Consider the following 16,756-nt stretch of genomic DNA (forward strand, 5'->3'; position numbering starts at 1 on the left):
CCTTTTGTGCCATTTCCCATGAAAAGATTTATGGGCCTTTTTCTTCCATGAACGTACTGTGACAGGACTTGTTTTCCTTGATAAGCAGCAACTATGGCTCCTTCCACAGCTTGCTGTGGATAGTGCAGATTTCATTCTCCAATTGGATGGAGCCCCTGCGCATTACCATGGCAGCGTTCGGGACCATCTCAATGGGGCATTGGATCAACGTTGGATAGGCCGTGCATCTCCGGAGGATCGAACTCTCCTTCATTGGCCACCTCGTTCCCCCGACTTGACCCCATGTGATTTCTTCAACTGACAGTTTACCTTTCTTAGCACATGTCTCACAATAACATTTGTTTATTATATTTCACAGAATAAATGTCTGAAATTGGGTCCATCATTTTGACTTACCCTGTATATGTTTATAAAGCTCATATACATCCACCCTAATTTAACAATATTAAGCTTCTGCCCACCTGCTCAAAAATTTTCTAGCGCTGCCCTTGTGAAATCATTAAAAAGATTGCATAATTCCAAAAATAAAGACCCTTTTATTACCAGAAATACCCAATTAGTTAAAAACCAAGGGGTAATATACAAGGTGCATTATTCATTACCTTATGATTTGGCACATGATTTGTATTTTATGTAGAAATTTGAGCAATAATGCATAAAAAAAATCAATATTGCCCAAAAAGGAAAGGCAGGTATTGACAAACACACAATATTCATATTGCATTACAATTTCAGTGCTTACATGTTCATGAATTTATGAAAAAGAGAACTGAAATATCTATGGTTTGAGAGAAATGTCATGTTAATTGCTGCTTATACATATGTATGAAGCAATTGTCCAAATAAACTTAATGTGGCTGCCCGGGACTAACACTTTTTGCACTCAAAACATGGGATCTTCTTTCTTCTGAATTTTAAAACTGAGTCATCCAAATAGGACACAACACTCAAAAAAATGGGCTCTCTGATATTTCTTCAGCCTTTGGTCTCTCATTTTCCTCAAACACAAGTACTGACCTAGAAGAAGATTGCATAATTCCAAAAATAAAGACCCTTTTATTACCAGAAATACCCAATTAGTTAAAAACCAAGGGGTAATATACAAGGTGCATTATTCATTACCTTATGATTTGGCACATGATTTGTATTTTATGTAGAAATTTGAGCAATAATGCATAAAAAAAATCAATATTGCCCAAAAAGGAAAGGCAGGTATTGACAAACACACAATATTCATATTGCATTACAATTTCAGTGCTTACATGTTCATGAATTTATGAAAAAGAGAACTGAAATATCTATGGTTTGAGAGAAATGTCATGTTAATTGCTGCTTATACATATGTATGAAGCAATTGTCCAAATAAACTTAATGTGGCTGCCCGGGACTAACACTTTTTGCACTCAAAACATGGGATCTTCTTTCTTCTGAATTTTAAAACTGAGTCATCCAAATAGGACACAACACTCAAAAAAATGGGCTCTCTGATATTTCTTCAGCCTTTGGTCTCTCATTTTCCTCAAACACAAGTACTGACCTAGAAGAAGAATTTTGTGACAATTAGTACAATAAGTCTAAACGAATGATTTATATTTGAAGCTTGTAAAAATTGTACTTAAAAACTCGAATCTGTTGAAAATCACCCTGGAATGAGTATCTGAAAATTAGCATCTCAAACCACTACCATTTATTTGGACCAGGTTGGTTTTTCACTCCAGACAACTCAAATTGTTCCCCAGGAGTTTGACCTCAAGAATGCTCAGCAGTTCTTAATGCTATGTCGCAAAGTGCTGCAAAATCCACTTCATGACAGGTTGTGGTGTAGAACTGAAACAAGTAATGAGAAGTTGGTTCTTCTTCATTGTGAGACAAATTAATGGCTGACGAAGCCACCAGACGAGTGGCAAAATCGATCGCTGAAAAAAACTTGCTTGGAAAAATGAATAGTAAGTTTAGAGTTAATAGTACATAGGGTCAAGTGATGATTCAAAGAGAACATTTTAAGGAGAAGGGCATGTTGCATGTACGATTTGAAGGTCCTGTCCACTGGGAGCTTGTGCCACATCATCAGCCTGTCAATAGGAGCTCATATGCCAACCGGATGAAGCGAGTGTAGGATGTTCTGCTCCAGCATGACCCAGCAATGGTGGACTAAGTAATGAGACAATGACCTATGTCATGAGTCTCATTTGACATCTCCTTCTTTGAAACCCTTTTGGTTCTGCCTAAGACTGAAAGCAAATTCTCTTTTTTAATACAGAGTTGTGAACTATGTTTAAAAAAATTGAAAAAAAAAATTGCCCTTGCACATTATAATTGTGCTGAATAACTGTGACCTTCACCTGAAGTTTGTGATCCATTTCATGCTTTTGCCATGAAATTGTGCAAGCATTTTGATAGAAATGAACAGACAAATCCGGTGAATATTTTTAAGCACATAATAATGCCTAATTTATGTTCTGTTTTGTGCTGTACCAAATTATTGAATTTCGAAAAATTATTACAATTCACAAGCTATGGAAGGATTACAGAATTTTATCATATGTAGTAAGTTTGAAATAAAATACTTTATTATTTTTAAAGCTACGACTAGATGAGACAAGAGTGAAGAGTGATTGATTAAGAAATACAATTTGTAATTTATCAGTCTCCTTATACATTCTCGGTATTATATATTGATATTTCCACTGAGATTTGGAACCCTCTGCTTGCAAGAACATGAGTGTGGACTCATTTTTCGATGCATAAAGCTACTTCTCTCTTCTCTGTAAAGCAAACAACTTAACTCTTGCATATAAGTGAAACAATTGAATTGTAGAAAAGAATGTGTCATATTTCCTTACATTATCAATGGGATTTCTGCTTCAGTACAGTATATCCAAGTGAAGTACGGTGAAACTGACAACATGCAGTTATACCATTATTGCTGATGAAAAAGGTATGTAGGTATTAGAAATTTAATGCACGGAATTTATAGAATTGCATTGTATAGGGACCTGATTTAGCTAACCACATATTAAAACAGGAACACACTGTTAATAACAGCTTCTGAAAGTTCATAGTCCTGAAAAAAAAGCTTCAATGGTGCCCATACACAGTACTAGTGGTTGGAGAGCGACACACACACATGCAGGCAGGAAGAAGTGGCATGTAGCTGTAATTTGGTACAGTTGCAATGCAGCCATTTTAGGACAGTTCTAGGTTAAACATTGCAGCTTTCCATACAGTCTCCCACTGATTGCGATGTAGCCTACATGAAGTAATCAGATTTCTGCACGCTCAGAATTTGGCACAGAGCCAGCAGCAATCGTGTGAGTTGTGCAGACCGGACGTCGTGAGTAATAGTATGGTCAGACAATGGTGCAGACAATTCACGGAAGGCCAATCGAATGTGCACAACCCCATACAGCTGACTACACACAGGCCCTTTGCATCACTTCAGGTGAGATATCTTGGAACACTCCCTGTACAACCCTAGCCTTGAATGTACCGACTTTCATATCTTTGTTTAACTGAAGAGGTTTCTGGCAGGACAAGGATTTGACAGCTACACTGTGGTAGAGATAGTTCCACTCTTTGCTGTCAGATACATATGCCATGGACATACAAAATTTAGTGCCATGCCACGACAAATACCAGAACAATGGTGGTGATTAAGCCGAAAATTAGGTTAGGACTCACTGTTATTAATGCAATAAATTGCAACTGATATTCTTGTTTTATTTATGCCTAATCGGTAGGGACCTTGATTTTTTTTTTCAAATTGGTGTATTTTTTTATTTTTAACCATTCGGTGTTATTTTTTCCAAAATTCACATTTTCGTTTAGCACATTTTCTGGCAAATATCTGAAGTTATACTTTCATGGTGTTTTCAAACTACTGTTTCAAATTATCCTTCATGGTGTTTTTAAACTACTGTTTCAAATTATAAGTCATATGGCCTACGCCTCTTCGTGAGAGTTTGATATCTTGAAAGTTATTTTCCATACCCCCTTTTTAATTTTAAGGTAAGGGTTTTAGATTAGGGCAATTTTCCCTGTATATACCGAAGGGTGCATAATGACCATAAGTGGCGAAGCACCCAAAAAATTTAAATCAATCAATCTCACATGACAGATACTGATATATTATGGTACCAAAAATTGGCATTATCTTTTTTTGACTTGTTAGTGTTATGTTTCCCAAAAGTCACGTTTTTGTTTGTTTCGCCAAATATACCGAAACTTAATAGTCCATTGTGCATTTAAACTATTATTTTAAATTGTAGGTCACATGGTGTACGTATTTTCGTGACAGTTTGATATGTTGGAACAGATTTTTGAGGAAGTACCTGCACTTTGCTATCAAGGTGTATAGGAGCAGTTAGGGCCCCACACTTTCTTGATCACGGCTGAAGGTAGGGGTGATGTGATCAGCACCATGCTCCTGGCTACCTCTATCCCTCCAAGTTTCCTCCAGGCACCTGCTTGATATGACGCTGGGTGGCTGCCGGAGCAATTTGAATAAGTGGAAAAGATCCTGGTTCTCACCCGCAGGGGATTGACCCCGGTCTCTCGCATGGTAGTCAGATGCCCTAACGACTGAGCTCCATTATTTCTCGCTCAACAAATGCCAATGGTGCGCATTTAGCTTGGTAATTCAAAACACATCGCGCGCGACAAATACTGAGGTTGTGGCTCCCGTGTGATGATAGATACACACTCGCTCTCCTGTTAGATCCCTGCCACTTTGCTCTGTGATGCAAATGGTTTTGATAGAAGTTGAAAAAATCGTGGGAAATTCATGATTTAATGTGGCTGTTGGAATTATTCCATATATAACAAGCATTATAGTTTACTCTTGAATAAAATGTTGGAAAACTTGCACGTTCTATTTACACAAACATGGCCTAGAAAAGACAAGAATGTTGGATTTCAAGGAATTTTTCACTGTTTTAGGAATTTTAAAAAAATAATGATTTGCATTTTATGCCAAATTCGCATTATTTCGATATTTCGAATGGGCAAAAAATGTGTCCAGACATCACTGTAAAAAAAAAGTAAAGTGCTCCCCTGTGCATAGCACCACGCCATGAAGGCGTATAGGGGGTGTGGGACATCACTGTACATTCATAAACACAACTTTGCAGCAATTACCATTTTTCACAGTTTTCGCGTTTGTGAAAAATCAATGTCCCTACTAATTGGAAATTATTTTCTGGCCATCCCTTGTATAAATCAGTAGACGGAAAGTGAAAATTTAGCAGGGCTGGCAGAGAAAAGTCAATTCTTGAAGAAAGTGATTTGCTTTTATGATTGAATGATTCGAGTAAATATGATATTAAAATATTTATTATTAGTATTTTATTTAAAAAAATTGGACATTAACTTCACTCAGTGAGAGATTAATTACCATCTCTCATGAGTTTAAACACACAGGACAGTGTGGCATTAATTTCATTGCAATACTGTTGTTGTTGTTGCAGTAAATTTGAGGTTGGGGCATGCACTTGCCAATTTTTATAACGTTCACGAATGCAGATTTATGTTTCACTTCTTCGTGATAGTATTCAATATATATCCCGTTTTGTTTGACTCTTCTTGATATCTAAGAATAGTGCAATGTCATTGTAAACGTACGTTAACTTGTGCGAAACCAGTAATACTTACTTCAGGATGATGAAAGAAAACCTTCGTAAGCACTGCTACATTAAATAAGGTGAAGTGAGCCAGAAGAGTAATAAAATTCCAGCAGCATATTTGCAGTCTAAAGCTCTTGTTTATGCATGCGAGTTTTGTTGGATGTTGCAGTCCGAAGACATCCAACAAAAATCAATTCCATATGAGTGCATGCATACAATTTCTGTCGCATGTTGTAGTGAGATACTTTGTCGGGTGGCGATATTCGACAAAAATCGTATGTATCAATGGAGCCTATTTGTTTCCATGTTCCTTCAGTTTGTCTAACAAAATGCCTTACTACGACGTCCGACAACTATCAGACGGCGCCACCTGCTCCCATCCCCTCCATCTGTTGACAGTTCTGTCCCCTTACTTTACCCTTGTCAATCAAGACAAAGTTCCCTGACTTTTTTTGACACCTCAAATTCCCTGACTTTTCTGGTTTTCCAGGTCTGTCGCCACCCTGCTGCTCCAAGTACAGTAACCAAAGACAATAATGTACAATTTTCAGAAATTTTGAGATGGGTGTTTTTGAGAAAATGATTTCTAAAAAAAGGTCAAAATGTATTTTTCATTCTTTACAAAGAATTTTTTACAAAACGTTAGAAGTTAGAGCAGATATCGCATTGCAAATAGTTAGTCGAGTTCCCATATTTAATTATCCCAGCAAAACTCATGTCATGTTGTTCTTCACTTAAAAAAAAAAAAGCTTTGAAAAAATTCGAATTTTCGTATTTTGATCCTTAATTTTAGAGTTGAAGAGGGTTTTGGAAGTACTTTCAACAAGCTTTCAAATAAAAAAATGAAGTCTCTACCAATTTTTGTTTTTGATTTATAGTGGTTTAAAAATTGCATTATTTCCCTTGCGTAAACATTTCTATCAAATAGTGTCTTTCTTTGTGAGCGTGTAACAATATAACAAATGAACAGAAAAGAAAAATAAGTACAAGAGTGACTTAGAATACTTAAAATAAAGAAGTACAACACTTAAAGATTACAAAACTTTCCAAGTTATACATACTTGATAAAGTTAATAATATTTGTACCCATCTGCTGGGGGAAGGTAACTGCAGCGTTCTTCATCAGGTCAAGGTTCGCATCAGAATTCAATAAAGCATACGGGTACAAGCAAGTGTATATCCTGTACGCAACAACTGCAAAGGCCCAGATATCAGCAGATCTTGGCAAATATGGGACGTTCTGAAAAACAAAATTTAAGCATTAGTGTGAATCGGGGTAAGTGTGATAACGTTTTGTGATAATTACACTTTAGTCTTTCATAACTTGGGCAGCCTCATTAGGACCAAGATGTTTCTTGCTTGTTATAATTGTACATAATAGTTAGTTACTGAGTGAATTTCAATAACTTCCCCGTACTCAAGTGTTTCCGGTAAAAAAAAAATGAAATAATTTACAACTACCATGATCACACTTCCCCAATGAAGTGGGGTAAGTGTGATCAAGGCTATTTTCTCCTTATAGGAATGTTATAACTTATAGTGTAAAAGTGTGATACATGGACTTGTGTGTTAGCAAAAATTTTCTCCTGAAAAAAGTTTACCAAAATAAAACTGTATTTTTAAGTGATGTGCGCTTCAATGGGGAAGTTTGTGCATCCACCAGGGTTGACGTTGAGGATGCTGTGATGCCCAAAGAACAGTTTCCAGTTTCGACAGGCACGTTGTCTGTAGAACGGGAAGTAGTCTCTTGACTAAATTGTATTTTTCCAAAAGTTTTGAATCAAAGTGTTCCTTCGGAACGAAGTTCCTATTGACAGGGAATGCAAGCTTTGAATAGAAAATTCCAGTTCCCCAGAATGTACTTATTATGTTTGAAGCAGGTATCTTTTGCCACGCTTTTCCAAGGAGTTCAGAAAAAAGCATCTTTACCCAGTGAACTTCCAAAATATTTTCGTTGCCACTGTAACGATAAAGGATTCCACACATCACTTTTCAATGGTTTCAAAACAGCAACATCGAGGGGTTGGAGTATTGCACTGCTGTGTGGAGGCATCTTCTTGCTGTGCCAAGGTTAGCACCTCAATGGAGAGATGGCTCACATGACTGTCCAAAATGATTAGCAACGGCAGTGTTTCTTTCAGAACGAATGGAAGAAATTGTATTTGAAACCATGAATAAAAACGTTGCAAAGTCCATCCAACCATTTTCTGTAGCACGGTAGGTTGTACCGGGGAACGCATCTTTACTCTTCCAGCTGGACTACATGTTCTTGCCCGTGAATATTAAAAGGAATGTGGTAAAATGACACTAGCAGAATTGAAACATGCAAGGACAGTTGTTGCTTCTCTTCCTGTTCCTCGGGTCAGTCGTTTAGCAGGCAACCCTATGCCACCTATAACCTTTCCAGTGCTTAAATCATGGATGAATGATGTTTCATCCAGGTTGAACACATTTTCAGGCCTGTTTTGCAGCTGCAGTTCTGTTATCAGACATTCCAGAAGATCAAGAAACCCATACACTATGAAGGAGTCCTTTTAAACCTCTAAGTGTGTGTGCTCTGTGATTTCTGGTTTTCTGAGGGTCAGTTTATGCCTCTGTGCAAACCCATGAAACCATTCATGACTGGGTCGCCCATCTTTGAATCTGCTTTGCAACTGATTTGCAGTCACGTACTGTTCCACTAAGTTGATATACTCTTTAATGCTCAAACCAAAGCCCCACTTTGTCAGGGAATGTAAATGTGAATCTAAGTCCTCCCCTTCTCTAGCAGGAATCTCAGTGTGTCTGCCTACTCCATCAGTTGACTTTAAAGCAGGGAACACTTTTTGTGTCCCCTTCCATCCTTTACAATGTAGCACAAGAGTTGAACATGGGATTTTAAAACGCTTAAAAACATCACGAACACTTTTATCTTTTTCAAGTTCGTTCAGGGCATTGCCTAATTCTTCTGCACTGTAGCTTCCTCCCACACTTTCTTGATCACGGCCGAAGGTGGAGGTGATGTGATCAGCACCATGCCCCTGGCCACCTTTACCCACCAGTTTCCTCCAGGTACCCACTTTATACGACGCTGGGTGGGTGCTGGAGCCTCGTGAGCAGGTTGAAAAAATCCTGGTTCTCCCCTATGGGGGATCGAACCCAGATCTCTCGCATGGTAGTGAGACACCCTAATGACTACCACAGCTTATCTAGTGGAAAAGGTGGATCTTGAAAATTCTCTTGAAACATCAAGATATTGCACACATAGTATCACTCTCCCAAGACAAGAGAGGGGAGAGATCCAGTAACCAGTAACCAGAGAGAGAATTCCGATCACTATACAAATACCACTTTACATGAGAAGACTACATGAAAAAATAGTTACTATTTAAATACTTACACTCAGCATTTGTGGAGACTTGTAAAAGTAAGTTCCAACAAAATAATCTATGGACTGCATCTCTTTGTTAGTTGCCGAATTCACACAAGAAGAGAAAAATGTAAAATCAGCCAGTTTTATGTTACTTCTACCATACAGCAGAACATTCTCGCATTTCACATCCCCATGACAACACCCCAGGGAGTGAATGTATCCAATTGCGTCTATTAATTGGCTGCAATGGAAAATATATCATAATTCAGTGAAATAAAAGTGAAAAGTAACAAAAAAATATACATATGCAAATTTCAAATACCCCTTATATTTACTTTTCCTTATACCCCTTTATACCCAGTATATAGGATATTATGAAGAGTGTAACCCATCCTCACACAGCAATGTTAAGTTAAATTTTATCGTCACTTCAGTACTTTGTGGCATTAACACCTTGCAAACTAACATTTCAGCATTGAAGTTTGCACTACTGACTATGTTTTTGGTGAAAGATTGTTCATATAAGATGATTCTCACATCAAAATTGCAGAATTTGATTGTGGATAACATGAGAAAAGATTGTTGCCTAACTATGCAGCGAAGAGTGGATTTTAATACCAAATTTCCAATGGTAAGTTCTGCCATTGCCGTAGGGTTAGGCAACACACACATAATGTTATGCAAGATAGTGCATATTTCTGGATATACGTGGGCGTACCCAAAAGAAACCAAACTAATTTTTTTGTGAACTTATTTATTCACAATTTAAGTACAAACCTTCAATCCCCTTCAAAGTACTCTCCACTTGCATTAAGACACTTGTCCAATCTTCGATTCCATTTTTCAAAACATTTTTTAAAGTCATCTTTTGTGATGCATGACAGCGCCTCCGTCATTTTTTTTATTCACCTCAGCAACATCAGGAAAACACTTTTCTTTCATGTCTCCTTTCATTCTAGGAAACAAAAAAAAGTCACACGGGGCAAGGTCGGGTGAGTATGGGGGGTGAGGAACAGGGGTCATACTATTTTTGGTCAGGAATTGTCGTACACTCAGGGCTGTGTGAGCCGGGGCATTGTCATGATGGAAAAACCAGTCACCCGACTGCCATAAATCGGACCGCTTCCGCCGCACACTGTTGCGCAATCGTTTCAAAACTTCCAAGTAGAAAGCCTGGTTAACTGTCTAACCCTGCGGAACAAACTCTGAATGGATGACTCCTCTCACATCAAAAAAACAAAGCAGCATTGTTTTAATGTTTGATTTCACCTGACGAGCTTTCTTGGGGCATGGCGAACTTGAAGTCTTCCACTGGCTTGATTGTTGCTTCGGTTCGGGATCGTAAGCATAGCACCACGTTTCTTCACCTGTGATAATTTTTCAAAAAAAGTTTGGATCATCTTGGGACTCTTCTTTCAAAGCATGGCATGCTTCCACGCGACCTTGTTTTTGTTCAGCAGTCAGCAGTCGTGGTACGAATTTGGCAGCCACCCTTTTCATTCCCAAATCGTCTGTCAAAATTCGCAGCACTAAACTCCAAGTCACTCCCGACAGCTCCACAATTTGTTCAATGGTCCATCGTCGATCTTCGTTGATGATTTCACAATTTTTTTCAAGATTGTCATGTGTTCGGGCCGTGGAAGGACGACCAGAACGAGGTTTGTCATCAATTGACATTTCACCATTTTTGAAACGGGAAAACCACTCAAACACTTGAGTTTTCCCCATAGCATCGTCCTTGTACGCCGTTTTTAACATTTCAAGAGTTTGTTCAACTCTTTCTGAGCAAAAAGCAGAATTTCACCACCATACACTGTTCCCGAAAATCAGCCATTGCAAAAACGACGATCACACAAAACAGCTGTCACTCTAAACTCCACCGAAACGTGTCCTGACCTGCTTCAGCGACGGCACTCGGCTTACGGACTCAGGAAGGTTCGCTCTATGCACTCCTAGTGGCAAAATGCAGTACTACAAAAGCTCTGCCCACCACAGAAATAGTTTGGTTTCTTTTGGGTACGCCCACATAGGTGTTTGTTCCATTTTCATTGCCAGTGACTATACCTACTCAGAATTTTTCAGGAATTTTGAACTATTTAAAAATTTTTTGAACCTACTTTAGGATTTATCGAGCCTAACTTACGATTTTTAGGTCCTATTTTAGGATTTTTAGAACCTACTTTAGGGTTTTATAAACCTATTTTAGGATTTTTAGAGCCTATTTTAGGAACCTAAAAGCACACTTTTTAGAACCTAAAAATCCGAGATCTAGTGATAAAAAAAGTGTGGGTCTGTTGAGAACCTCTTGTCAGGTAAGTAAGTTTGTCTGTTGCCTCGAGAACAAAAATCTTGATCAAACTTGTCATTCGTAAGCATAGTAAACACAATACAACATGAAGTTCTCCTTGTTTTGTAAAGCAAGAACATTATTTTCCGAACTCGATATTTGAACCACAGGATCAATAAAAAATTGAAAAGGAGAAATACTGTGAATGAAATACAAAGGATCCAGAACCCCCCCCCCCAGTTCTTTCTAGCACAAACTTTTGCTTACTTATATATATTTTTTTCTTTCTACCATTACTTTCATGTATTCTGTGTAAGTTGCGATGCAATGTTCTTCAATGTGTTTTTCTCTTAAAAACAAGAGTGTTGCATGCTTTAGCCCTACAGTGCTGGACCTTCTGAGAAGTTTCATCTTGATGACTTCACAGAAACCCTGCCGGGGCTGGAAAAAAGGTATCTTATGATCAGACCTTCAAGAGCAGGGGAAAAGCGGTCCAAGGACCTTGGATTCACAGACCTGCTGCGATGACTTGACTCGCCTGACACCATTGCACTCAACAGGAAACGTAGCACGATAGTTGGGCACGGTGGGTAGAACTAGGCTCTCCTTTTGATGCGCTAAACTTAGCTAATCCATTGCGTATTTCTAGCTGTTTCATGGCGTCGCATGACTAATTTTGCTCAAACATGCGAGTATTCTGACTTATGTTTTACTTCTCTAAAATATTTAAAAAGCAATTTTTTATTATTTTGCATTGTCATCACCGCATCTCTTCGATGACCTGAGGTGTATGCTCAAATTCCGCCAGAATGGCACTGCTGCTTTTCTTGGTGTTGCAGAACATTGCATTACAAAGTGAAAAATCATGGGAAATAACCCTCAAACTCAAACACGGTTTTGCTAATTTTCTTTTTAATATACTTAATATACTTTTTCCATGACGAACGTTAACATTTATAAGAGGCATATTCAGGACCTCAAACTAGCAGTTAGCAGCACAAGATTTTTTCGTTAAGGCATTTACACACTCCATGTGTGTCATGTTATTTGGCCAGTAATGCATTTTAATTATTATTTTTTCGTTCTCCTTATCTTTTTCTTCATTCAAAGTACCACAAAAATCACAAAGTTCCTTCATTAGTGTTGGCATCTTGAATGGAATAGTGTTGACATATTCAGAAGGTGAAGAATTTATGCTTTACAACGATATATAACATGATAGGGTTCCATAAACATGACAAATCAATGCAAGTGTCACAAAATCATGGAATGACCTTATACAGTTTCACGTTGGCTGCCTTAATTATTTTGTGCATAATATGCACCACAGTTTTGGAGGTAAAAATTTTGGAAAAAGTGTGCATTCTTGTGCATGAGGAAATACAGGATTTTTTTGTCCTGTAAAATATTTGAAGTTGCACGCTTCCACTTTAATAATAACAACACAGAATAACATTCTCAGTCGGGTCAACCCATGATGTATTAATACAATCACAGCTTTGACCTTCAAGTGGTGCCACCTACTATCAATTGGTCATACTATATGAAACTCAATAGCACCATATTCAAAATTTCGTTGATAACTTACACGGTAATGCAATTTGAACTAAGAATTTTCCAAATTTCGTACATGCAAATTTAAAAAATGGCAATATTACAGCAAAACATCAGTCACCAAGCTGAAATTTTCAGTCACCATTGTAAACACGTGAACAGGTTCTGACGAAGAGTTTTTGAGCACTGCCATGGGGTATTCTCAGTTGTGGTAGTACTCTGTAACGCTCCTCTGAACTTAGTCTCTGTTAAAATCATGCAATTGTGTTATTTTGTATTCCCGTTTATAACTCTTCCTTGGTGATTTGGAAACAGCGAATCTGCTGAAATTAAAGTACTACTGACACGTTGTATAGACTTCAGAGAAATCACACAATGCTTCTGCTGTCAGTTTTTGTACTTGCACAATGCTAATGTTCATCCTGACTTCTTCATTAAGATACCTTGTAAACATTCACTATGGGGTCATTCCATGTCAAATGAACCAATTTTAAAATAATTGGTTGCATGACCATTTTAGGAAAATTTCATTTTTAGTACATATGTTTGCACATGTTTCAAGATGTCAAAACCAATGTTCAAAAAAATATATTGTCTTTAGTTCTCCTGGAGCAGCTATCTTTCCAACATGGGGCATGGCATTTTTTGCTCATGTAGCAGTATACAGAAACCTTAATATCTCAAAAACCATTACAGCTAGACACCTGAAACAAAATTCATTTTGTAACTAATGAAGTATACCTTCTATGATACTCAAGTATGTTTTGCTTAAAATTTCATCGTAAGTACAAAAATTAGGGTGGAATTTGAGGTAACAATAGTTAAAAAAAATTGGATCTTTAAGCCTGATTTTTTCAATGAAGGGGTTTAGTCTAAGGCTTGATGTTTTTTTTCATGTGTACAGGGAGTCTATAAATAAAATATCAGTGCTTAGAAATGCCACACTTTTTTACAGCATGGGCTCAAACATGGCCATTCATTGAATTTTCACAGTTTTCGGAGTTAAATATCTGAGATGGGTCCTCTTGAAAAATTCTGAAATTTGGCAAAGGAAGCCCTGCATGAACCTAACTCGCAGTAAAAATCTCAACTTTTAGATTAAACTCGTTTTGGTCAATATGAGGTAATGTATGTCACCTAATTTCTGACATTTCAAGGTAGGGTTAAACTACATCCCATACTTAGAATAATTAAGTTTTTTCTTTTTCTTTTTTAAATTTGGGTTAAATAAAGCCTCAGAAAATATAGTAACAGGAGAACTAAAGACCAAAGGTCAATTAATTTATCACTTTCATTTAAATAATTATTTTTCATCATTTGAAACATCACAGAAATTAAAATAAAGTCTTTATTAAGTACAGAAACAGTGTTTTATATGTCCCACCAAACTGTTCACCTAAAGCTATAAATCTGGGAAAGTATTTTAAAGGTAGATGCTTAATTTCACTACTTAGTTTCATTATTCATGCACACAACCTGCAAGAAAAATTTTAGTAAAATAGTTACTTCCTTGTAAAAAATTAAATCTGTGTGCCTCATCTGTGACAATTAAATGGCCCATATGTATTATCAATAACCTTATGTTAACATTCACATTTTAAAATATTTTCTTGTTCTATCACATTTATATTATCTTATGACTAGTATTACTGAAATGAGAAAATTCGTAAATGGTAGGTAATGCGAATTTTTTTTTATTTCTCTTTAGTGTAATCAAGCTATCCATCTGTACTCATGTATTATCATATTATATTATATATACTCATATTTTCTTATGTAGTTCATGACAAGGGTTAGGTGGCAGAGCAGCCTACGGCTGAACCTCGCCTACTAAACAAAGGAATTATTATTATTATGCAGTTTCTAACCTTCTTCACCGAAAAATCCTCCTTTTGTGTTCGTCACATGTGCAAATTATACATTAGGAAGAGATTTTTTTTTAAATTTTAACTATGCTTGCCTAACCTAACCCAACCTAACCTAACATTACCGGATATGGTTCGTGGGGCTATCCCTGAATGGTATGTGGGGCTACCTGTGCATGCAACTATGCTTGCACAGGTAGCACCACGAACCATTTCCAGTAAGGTTAGGTTAGACAAGCATAGTTAACGTGAAGTCTTCAACACCCTAACGATGCATCCTAGACATGTCATCTTGTTCCAAAACAACGAAAAAAGCGGCGTGGTTGGAAACACTGACAGGGAGTTACATCATCAAATGTACGCAACATCCGAAGGAAGCAAATAAAATCAACGTCTACTTTGCGTCCGAGAGATATTTTTCTTAAAAAACATACAATATGGCGGGCAGAGCTTGGCTAGCGTTGTGGAATTCAGTAAAGGTTCAGATTGTTTTATGATTTCTCCTAGTACAAAGACTAATTAGCGTAGAATTTTGGAAATCATTGTCACACGAAATTTGAACCTTCCTTAAAGTAATGAGCACTGTTTGTGTTGAAAAAACAACTTAAAAATTACAAGCGCACTTCCCATGGACAAGATATTCTCAGTCAACAAGTGACTGTAAATATCGTAGAAGCGTGGAAATGAATGTAGAAGTAAATCGGAACCTTAGTAGAATGCATTTAGGGACTTGATTTTAATGCTAAGAGAACCAAACCTAACCACGAAAGCATATATTGAACAAAATCTTAGGTAATCGCTAAACTCCGCAGTATGTGTTAACAGACGTACATCGAAATCGAACCATGTAAAAATTGCAGTCTCGCCTGTGTTTCCAAACGTGGCTTTTTTACGAGATTTTTTTTAAACTATGCTTACCTAACCTTGCCAGAAATAGTCCATGGGGCTATCGTGAATGGTTTTAAGGGCTATTATGGTTTTTGGGGCTATTCGTCAATGGTTTGTGATGACAATGAACACGAAAGTAGGTATTTTTCGATTAAGAAGGTTGAAACACTGCACACCCACTCCAAATCGACAAAACACAAGCATAACGCAGGATGATCCATGACGAGTGCACGCCATATTGTCTGTTACCCAAGCAGAACAAGGACCACATAGGTATAATTTAACAATACAGGGAATTTGGCATGAGTTTACAATACCGGACCACTCTCCAATTTCTATCAAATTTCGCCTACTTACCAATTTCGGTAAATTTCTCGTATCGGACAAACGGTAAGTAATTTCTCCTGTAAATTTGAAGAAATCCGTTTGTCCGATACGAGAAATTTACCCTCTACATTAATGGTACCGAATTGAAAACAGAAGTAAGCGACATGTTCCTTGAAGTGCAAAGTGAATAGCAGGTAAGGTGGTGTATGTATTTACCTTGGTGTACGCTTGAAACATCATTGAAAAAAGAAAATGTGGCGATTAGCTGCACCAGTTATGAAGCTTTTTGATCTATTTTCACGGTTTTAAACTGCACAAACACAAAAATCTCACGTAAAAAAGACAAACCTCCAAAAAATCACACGTAACATAGACAAATCTCCATGTTCTACCATAGAAATATAACCCTGGCACGACGCACACTCACACATTACAAATTAGAGATGAATCGTTCGCGAACGAACGAATCTTTCCAACGAACGACTGATCCGGTTCACTGAAGCATTTCGAAACGGGTCAGTCGCGAACGAATACAGAAACCGCTCCGCGCTCGCATAGGAAAGACTGAAAGACGCCTCGAGCGCTCGGGGGAAACAGTTAGTCCCTTTGTTCACACTCCGCGCCTGCGATTGAAAACAAAATTCCAGCAAGTCACATGAGACCCGAACCAACCCCCTTCCCCCCAAGCTTCACCGGCACCCAGGGAAATAGGATGGGTTTCCACTAATGTGGTCTTCAAAGGAAATTTCCTCGTCAGAGAAAAAAAAAAGCGGAAGTGGCTAGAACCAGCAAGGGACAAGACGGGCACTTGTCACCCTCTTTGGAAAATGATAGTGCTGATCATTTGGTTCAATGTTCTTTT

General features: G+C 37.6%; 1 protein-coding gene across 2 annotated transcripts; it reads right to left on the reverse strand.

Annotated features, from left to right (window-relative positions):
- Positions 1 to 1,214: 1,214 nt before the first annotated feature.
- LOC145983443 (testis-specific serine/threonine-protein kinase 1-like) lies at positions 1,215 to 16,315 on the reverse strand. 2 transcript variants are annotated; one of them, XM_083116546.1, is made up of 4 exons: positions 16,243 to 16,315; positions 9,001 to 9,214; positions 6,683 to 6,861; positions 1,215 to 1,537 (listed from the first exon to the last, which is right to left on the reverse strand). In XM_083116546.1, exons 1-4 carry the CDS (start codon positions 16,287 to 16,289, stop codon positions 1,468 to 1,470), a joined length of 510 nt encoding a protein of 169 aa, XP_082972672.1. In that variant the 5' UTR covers positions 16,290 to 16,315; the 3' UTR covers positions 1,215 to 1,467. The 2 variants fall into 2 exon arrangements, with proteins under 2 accessions (XP_082972672.1, XP_082972673.1); XM_083116547.1 differs by lacking the exon at positions 16,243 to 16,315 and adding an exon at positions 16,111 to 16,205.
- Between the last annotated feature and the right edge of the window lie 441 nt (positions 16,316 to 16,756).

This window comes from Lepisma saccharinum, unplaced genomic scaffold (assembly GCF_977018435.1).
Source record: "Lepisma saccharinum unplaced genomic scaffold, izLepSacc3.1 HAP1_SCAFFOLD_957, whole genome shotgun sequence".
NCBI classification, from domain to species: Eukaryota; Metazoa; Arthropoda; class Insecta; order Zygentoma; family Lepismatidae; genus Lepisma; species Lepisma saccharinum.

Coding starts and splice junctions, on each gene's coding strand:
- LOC145983443 (XM_083116546.1), bottom strand. CDS start 16,289: ATGGTAGAACATGGAGATTTGTCTATGTTACGTGTGATTTTTTGGAG. Junction 6,862..9,000: donor AGTCTCCACAAATGCTGAGT/GTAAGTATTTAA, acceptor TTTGTTTTTCAG/AACGTCCCATATTTGCCAAG. Junction 1,538..6,682: donor AATATTATTAACTTTATCAA/GTATGTATAACT, acceptor TTCTTCTTCTAG/GTCAGTACTTGTGTTTGAGG.